General features: G+C 32.3%; 1 protein-coding gene across 3 annotated transcripts in view; it reads left to right on the plus strand.

The window, feature by feature from the left end:
* Positions 1-7,870, plus strand: part of BRMS1L (BRMS1 like transcriptional repressor) — a 157,530-nt gene extending 149,660 nt beyond the window's left edge. For 2 of the 3 annotated variants that reach the window (XM_069082263.1, XM_069082265.1), the window contains exons 7-10: positions 1,341-1,405; positions 2,097-2,136; positions 4,513-4,660; positions 6,218-7,870. In XM_069082263.1, coding sequence (XP_068938364.1) covers positions 1,341-1,405; positions 2,097-2,136; positions 4,513-4,660; positions 6,218-6,335 — 371 coding nt within the window. In that variant the 3' untranslated portion in view covers positions 6,336-7,870. The remainder of the gene's footprint in view (positions 1-1,340; positions 1,406-2,096; positions 2,137-4,512; positions 4,661-6,217) is intronic. The other variant, XM_069082264.1, reaches the window with a different exon arrangement.
* Positions 7,871-8,923: the final 1,053 nt, after the last annotated feature.

Consider the following 8,923-nt stretch of genomic DNA (forward strand, 5'->3'; position numbering starts at 1 on the left):
TATATATATATATATATATGTGTGTGTGTGTGTGTATATATATATATATATATATATATATATATATATACTATTATAAATACTATTTTACATGTAATTGGGAAATAAGATATACAGGCACTGGGGCATAGAGATCCACTCGAAAAGTAGAAAGGGATATGGGAGAGAGCCCATTGGAGGAGGGGATATCCTGTGGGACTGCTATTTTGGGGTGGTAGGTAGGGGAAAAACAGTAAGAAAATTTGTATCTCAATATCTGGTGGAAATGAATGATGTAAATCAGAAGTTAATAAAGCTTTTGAAAAATAAAAAAAAACATTTTACAATCCAAAAAAAAAAAAAGGATTATTAGTTCTTTTTTGAACTATTAAAGAATATCCTGCTACCATTCCATGTTCTTTTTGGAATCTAAGGGGTTTTTTTGTTTGTTTGTTTCATCTGATGCTGGATCAGTTTCCTTTGTTTTACAATATTGATTTACTTAGGTTTGTAATTTTTTGTACATACTTTAGAATTTTCTTTTAATTTTAGAATTTACTGTGTCCTAGGTTTTTAATTGATTTTTCCCCCTCTCTTGCAATCTTTGGTGCATTTAGCTTTTTTCCCTTATATTCTCTTGTTGCTCACGTTCTGACTTCTCTGCTGTTGATGGTAGGCTAACCTCTAGGGTTGAACCCCAACTCTTTTTGAGGCTCATTAGCAAATTTATTTTTCATTAGCCTCAGTCTCTGTCTCAAGTAGTTTCTGGGTGGATAAGATTGGTCTCAACTGGATTATAGTACCCTTTCCTCAGGTTCAATATAACAAAATGTGCTGTCCTCTTTCCCAATTCCCTCTACTTTTTAAGTTCTCTGACTGGCCTTAATCAGCATCTGTTTTTTGGTGGAGGAGGCAGGGAAGGGAATTCTGGCAAGAGCCTTTGTAGCCCTTAGAATGCTCTAATTTACCATCTAGTTTGCTTGACCTCAGGCACTGACTTTTTTGGCAGGCCCCTTTTCTATTACTCTTAAGTTTCTGACTGATTTTTTGTTCTGATCTGGAAGGGACATAAAGTTATAGACTATAGCTTCTCATTAGATTTCTTGATCATTCTTTTAATCTCAATTGATTTTTTAGGTTTTCACTGGAGTTGTGATGAGGAAGCCATCTTCCTGCCTTTATTCAGGCAGCTACCTGAAATACCACAGTACCATTTTTGAAGAATATTTAAATATCTGAAATCTACATGCTTAAACATCATATGTATAAATCATAACTTAAATTTCAGAAAAAGAAAACCTGAAAATGATTAGTGTATTATTATTCTCACCTAGTAGCAAAATTGTCCTTAACTTTTCAACGCCCCTATATAGTTTATATGTTACAAGACCTAGATATCCTTGAAGATTGGACAACAATTAGAAAGGTAAGATTTTCACTAATGCAACCTGGTATGAATATTGACATATTTCTTTGCTTTTATAATATTACTTTCAGACATATAAGAGTAACTAAGAACTGTGACCTGAAAGGGCATTGTGATTAATCCCATTATGATTCTCATCTTTGTCATACAGTAAAGGTTACTATATCATTTACTTTCACAGCTTTAAATACATCTTTCATACTATTAGGGGCAGACACCATGGCAGAGGGATCAAGCCTAACAGAAATGAAGCTAAATACACAGTCTGCAATTTTGGAGATTTTAATGTTCAAATAATGTTCAAAATGATTGGTTCCTTCCACATTTACCTTTAAAGCAAAACATGCCTGTTATACCTAGAACATTTTTAGTGTTAGAAATTACTCATTAATTTTGGGTTTTCTTTTTTGGCAAAGAAAAGTATGTAATACAAAATCATACATCTTTTTATAAAAGAATCTGCTATTAGAAGCTGAAAGACCATTTGAACAGCTTGATGGAATATTTCATTCCATTTTGTTATTTAACTTTTCATTGTTGCTAAGTATTCAGTATCATAAATAAATACATTTAGTAGGTGAAAGGAAAAACATCCTGTATCAATAAAACTCTGAATCAGCTTCATTCAGTTTTGTAGAAATGACTTTAAAATTGTTTTCAGGTAACTAAATTTCTCTTTCCTTTCCTTAAGGCAATGGCTACACTCGGTCCACATAGAGTAAAACCAGAACGTAAGTCACTCTATTTATTTTCTATATTTCTATATAGTTCTCCTCTGACAGAGCTGATTCATTAATACACTAAGGAATTTCCCTACCATTGGCCCTAGTTCATTTGATGAAACCATATCATGATATTTATGTCTTTCCCCAGTATGGGCATAAAATGTAAAGATTCTAGATATAATGTAAGGGAGACACTCTTGGTTTTACCTTCTTATATCTTCATCATTATTCATTGTAGCAAACAATCAAAAAGAATTCTCCAGAGAATTAAGCAGCTTCTCCTCTAGTTAATCCTTGAATGGGATATTGTAAGCACAGAACACTGTAATTTCCTGATAGGCTATACAGATCTGAGGGGAACAATAGTTATATTACAGATAACATGTAGAATCAAATGATTTAGGATTATTTGTTTGCCTGTGGATATATGGCCAGAAATTCCTCTTAAAATCAACTTATTCAGTAATTGAATAGATGGATCTGTGAGCTCATCCATGTGAATATTCCCTCTATTGATACAGATTTTTATCCACCCATATGTAATCCTTGTCCATGTTCTCCCCTGAATTATCCACAGAGGATTTCATCTCCATCCTTTTATATTTTGTCTGCCAGTATACACATGGGTTGTCCATCCCTCTTGTTACAGATTGGTACTTTTACTTTTTCAGTTATACATTTATGAAGAGATATTTCTTTTGCCTCTTCTTATGATAATAAATTGATATATTTAGAGCTTGAGTGGATTTTAGAAATCACGTCTACCCTTCTCATTTTTACAGATGAGGAAACTGAGGCTTAGAGAATTAAGTGACTTTCTCAGAAGCACAAAAGTAGTCATTGTCATGATTTGAACCTAGGTCTTCTAGACTTACAATCTAGTATTATTTCAACCGTACAATACTACTGGAGTGTAGATCATCCCTGCAAATATGTTGCAGCCTTCTTACATCCATCATACATATCTCCATTGCTTGTTATATTACCTGTAATTTTGATTCTTTTGAGTTTATGTTGTTCCAAATTTGAACCCAGATAGCGTCACAGGGAGATAGGTTTATGTTAAAAAGATAAGTTTGGACTGGAGAGCAACTTGGAATCATTGAAAACACTGTACCGTTTCTTAAGTGCAATATAGTTATCTGTTTTCTTCTTCTTCAATTGACTATTTAGTTTCATCTGAGAAAATAATAAAATTAAACAAAATTTGTTAATAACAACTATAAAATGAAATTTGGAAACCTTGTAGTTAAAGAAGGTGTAATGTAAAAGGAAAAGATAATTATCTTATATGATATATTGCCCCCTTCACCAAAATCTTATTCTAATGCTTCCCTGTGATTTAGAGATGACCCTGTTTTCTCTGTTGCTGTGCCAGCACAGCACAAATTCTGACAGTTTCTTTAGCACTAGAAAGGACCAACAACACACTTAGATCTGATATCCAAGAACCAGCTTAATTAAGCTCAGAAATGCTTAACATCAGAAAGTTAACCATGAAGTTGTAAATTTTTTTGACAACCACTCATGAAGACTATAAGTCTATATCCATAGACTTATCATTCATACTATTAAGGCCATTGATGTTTGAAATAAAAATAGTGCTGCATATATATATATATATATACATACACACCATTACTTAGCTTAGTCTCTTTTTAGAACCTAGCATTACAGTTTACCCAGCAGCTACAGTTTAACATGATCTTCAAGTTAGGCCAGGCTGGCATATATTTATTTGTTCACATGCCCAGAGTGTGTAAGCCTCAGTGTTGAGTATTTTGGGATTGTCTATACCACAGCATGCACGTGATAATCCAATAAGATAATCAAGGAGCCTGTGTAAGGTTTATTGCCAGACCATGTTCTGGATTTTGGAGATAGAAACTCCCATCATAGTAACCTGCTTTTCTGAATCAGAGCCTTCTGTTTTAAATGCCACTCCTTGAAGTTTCAGAGGCATTCGTTATGTGGTAAAATGACGATAATGGCAGGTATTATAATATATATCTGTTTTCATGGTTTGAGGGAAAAGGAATGTGGTTTTCATTGATGACAGCCAGTTTTTCAATCTTGCTTTTTATTTGCACTTATAATTAGGCAAAGTCTCTTTTGTTTCATTTCTTTTACTCTTGGCACATGCTTAGTTTTTTTTTTTTTAAATATTGTTCATTGTTAAAACTAAATTAATTAGTACTAGAAAACATAAAAAAATTTCCTAGGTACTCCTACTGCAAAGAATTATATAAATAGTTATAGAAAGTATAAATGTCTTAACACATTGTGTTTATACAAGGATGAACAAATTAGTGCATATAGTGTTTGAAAACTAAACCTTAATATTCTGACACTTTTATTATTCTGACAATATTTTATTAACAGTTTTTCAACTGATCCCTTTAGCACCTGTGAAATTGGAAAAACACCTGCACAGTGCTAAGTCTGAAGAGGGAAGATTGTATTATGATGGTGAATGGTATATACGTGGACAAACAATATGTATTGATAAGAAAGATGAATGCCCTACAAGGTAAAAAACAGGTTTTTAAAAAATCTCTAATTTTTCCATTTCACCTTAAATTTAGTCAAGAATCCTCTAGACCAGGAGTGGGGAACCTGCAGCCTTGAGGCCACATGTAGCTCTCTAGGTCCTCAAGTGCAACCCTTTGACTGAACCCAAACTTCACAGAACAAATCCACTTAATAAAAGGATTTGTTCTGTAAAACTTGTACTCAATCAAAAGGCTGCACCCAAGGACTTAGAAGGCCACAGGTTCCCCACTCCTGCCCTAGACATTCACAGTATTATAATTTGTCATTTCTAATAACACATATTTGAGTACTCCCAAATGGATATGTATTACTAAATTTTCATGTTCTTTATAATGCTTAAATCTAGCTCCTTCTATACATAATATATAAAATTTGATCAGCAGTTAAAAAATGTTAACCTGAATGCATATGTCAACATTATGTAGATATATATAATTAAATATCAATAGACATAAGGAGTGTTGTCATTGCATGGGCTGGTAAATGATCCTATTGATTAATTTTTGGAAGATATTGTTGTTCTGATTTAGTGTAATATTAGTTAAATTGACCCATCACAGATTTCTGTTGACTTGACACCAGCACTCTATTGGCAGTTCTGTACTTCTGTTTTATGAAATTTGGGGACAATTATAGTTAATAACTAATAAAGTATTAAAAATTAGTATAACTAATAACATTTTAATATCTTGTTGCCTAGTACTTCTTAACATCACCCTGAAAAGGAAAAAGAGACAGAGAGTTTTCAAATCAGTTTATTTTCCTATTCCTTTGAAGATGCCAAAAGTCAGCAAGGTGTAGTATATAGTGTTGGATTTGGAGGCAGGAAGACCTGAGTTCATATTCCTCTTGTGACACCTTCTAACTATAGAAATGGGCAAATCTCTTTACATCTCAGAGCCTCCAGTAACTTTCTTAAGACCTGAAGTACTACATGAGTTTCAATCTACTTGGTAGAAGGAGAAATCATGGATCCTTGACACTTAAAAATGTTAGTAGTTACTATCAAAATACTTGAGGAAGTCTATGATAAAGTATATCACGTAGTATGAATATCATGATAAAGTTCACTTTACCTTTTCTGCCTATAAAATGTGATCCAGGTCCAAATTGACATTGGAAATTTAGCCTAATATGAGGAACGCCATCCATATGCAATGACCTTATGAACAGAATGGATAATATCTTTTACCTTTCTATCTTTTATTGCAACCCTTATGGAAGTGAAAGAGATTTTTGTTATTTTCACCTGTACATTTATACCTAATGAAAAGTAATTTAATAATCAAAAGGCCACATTCTACCTCTGTAGTATGACTTAATCTTCTGATGTATCAAGTATTTTTGACAGTCTTGTATTTGAATATACTTCAATCTGATTTGGTAGTTATGATGGTCAGTTAACTCTGTTCTACTCCTGTTAATTTTGTTTTTGAGGACATAGTCAAAATCTTAGTAAGATAATTTCTGTTGCAAATACTCTGATAGCTTGGTTAGTTCCAAGGTTAACTCTTCCTTTTTCTTTTTCTTTCAGTGCCATAATTACAACAATTAACCATGATGAAGTTTGGTTTAAGAGGTCTGATGGAAGCAAATCTAAACTTTATATTTCCCAGCTACAGAAAGGAAAATATTCAATAAAACATTCATAATCACTATCAATTGTTAACTAAACCTACCTGTATTAGTGTTACCAAGTGTGGTATGCCATAGGAATAAAAATATATTTAATAATTTTTACATTCTCATAACATTATGAAAGTATTCATATTTGTAGGTAGTATTATATGTATACTTCATATTATATATATATATTTTTTTCTTTTTTTAATCGTGAAAAAAACATAATCATGATGACCAAGATATTTTACCTCTAAGTTGGGTCCAACACCTAGTATATGAAGAATGGCCTTCCAAAATATGGCAGATGTCTTATGACTAAACCTTTTAGATTGATTAAAAATTATGTAAATTTGGCTTTTCTTCAGTGTACTGTGTGGAGTTGTAAAACTGCTACATTTTTTCCTGCAATTTATTTAGTTTTTCATGTCCATGTAGCTCATTGTGTATTTGTAAATAAGCCTAATAAAACATATAGATGGTTTGTAATAGGATATATATTGTAAAATCAGAATCAAAAGTATGAACACATAAGCGTGTGCACACACTTGTTGGAGGAGGTGGGAGCCCTAATAGCTAATCTTGCATCAATGGCCTTACTTTAGTATTTATTTTCCTTAAATTAAAAGCTATTAGGTTAAAATTCCTAAAAGGAACACTTGCCTAGACTACCAGCACTCCTCCCCCTTAATAGTGTAGCAGTGACATTTTTTCCCAAATTACACTTGATGTTAATTAGAAAAATTAGTGTCAAGGAATAAAAACATTGCTTCTACCTATACTATTTATGGCCTGCAGAGGTCATGAATGCCTGGTATTTATGCTGCAGTATGTAAGTGATAATCAATAACTGACAGTATTGTGGCATATGCTGTACTTGTCTGGTCTATTGCCTTTTTTGAAAGAGATTCTCAGTAAACTTTTTCAGAGGTAAAAATATGCCTTTATGCTAATTCTGTGTTTAGTACAAAACAAAGACAGTGATACTTTTTTAGGTCCATGTTCTCAAAAGTGTATTTTTTCCTTTAGCTGTAAGTCCATTTTATGTGATTTAGAAAGTTTTGGTTTTCTTCCCTTCAGTCATATTCAGATTTAATTTTCAAAGCCCCAGGAACAATGAACAGTCAGAACCCTAAATATAACAGCACACTTTTTGTGACTGTAGTATAAATGTGACCAAAATTAGTATTCTTGTTGTTTCTGTGCACTTTACTTTTTACTGTAATGAAACTTGAGGGGATAGAGAAAAACCTAATTTAATGAAATTTATGGCAAGAATAGAATCTGCACAGTTCAGTATATCATATTCTTTACCTCTCAGAATGTCTTTCTGTGCAGATTATTACTTAACAGTTGCCAAATTTAAAATATTTGACCTCTGAAGTTCATTATTAACAAAATTGTCATTCTGTATGTGTCTCATAAATTTTAGCCAAATGTACATAATATAAACTAATGGTCAGTCTTTGACAGTACTTACGTACACAGTTGTTTGATAAACATTTTTGTAATAAGATATTTGTATTTTTAAATTTAGTATATAATAAAAATGATCTGTGCTAGAGTATCATTTTTCAGTATGCCTTTCCATGTATTTTGTTATAATAACTGATGTGTGTTTGCAGTACCTGTTGCATATAAATTTGGTATCAATGACCTTTGAACTAATGCTCCTGATATATTCCATTGAAAAATAGATTTATATAGAAATTCTGTATCAAGAATGCATATATATATAAAGATCATTAATTAAAATATAGAAGAACATTTTCATAAATTAACTTATCCAAGACCTTTAAAGGTGACATGAGAATAAGAGCTTACATTTGTATAGTTCTTAACAGTTTAAGTATTTAAATACATTATATATCATTTAGCACTCATAATAACCTTTTAAAATAAGTTAGAACTGTCATTCCTATTAACAAATGGGGCTCTGAGATTTGCAGTGATTTGCCCAAGTTTCCACAGCTACTTAAGTGCCAAAGCTATACAGGACTCAAGCCCAAGTCATTCCACCATGCCTTAAAGAGCTGTGCTGCCTAATGTGAAAATTAGGTTCAGAAAGACATACATACATTCTTCTGAGATTAAAAAATTTGTAGATATATTTTACTATTGGTAGCTTTCTATTTGCTTGCAGGTCACATTATATAACTAAAAAGTTATTACTGATAAGTTTTATGATGATACACCAGCTTCAGTCTTAGAGTTGCTGCTCATCCTATACTCTACTGCCTTAAGTCCTATTTCATGTTCTTCCCTCCTTATCCCCACTGAGCAGGTGCTTATCAGTAGCAGATATTTATAAAGGTCCTACTACGTGCATGAAACTCAAAAAGGCATTGCATCTCCTTTCTCCTGTGTTCTTTTAGAAAGAGCAGTGAATATGGAGTGACATAATTCACCTTGCAGAAAACAGTTCTGATGTTTTACTATCAATCTAATCTTCATTGGTAGAGACTTTTTTCATGTGTGTGGATAAAATAGCCACCAAAAAGGTCACCATGGATATGCATACCTACAATTCAGTTATAGATTTAAGTAAATCCAACCCAGTATAAAAGTTACTAAAAATTTATTTTAAAAGGACTATATCTTGAAGGAAACCTTGAGATCT

The sequence above is a fragment of the Petaurus breviceps genome, unplaced genomic scaffold, assembly GCF_028583685.1.
Source record: "Petaurus breviceps papuanus isolate PSGF00001 unplaced genomic scaffold, PetGlider_PUasm1.0 164, whole genome shotgun sequence".
NCBI classification, from domain to species: Eukaryota; Metazoa; Chordata; class Mammalia; order Diprotodontia; family Petauridae; genus Petaurus; species Petaurus breviceps.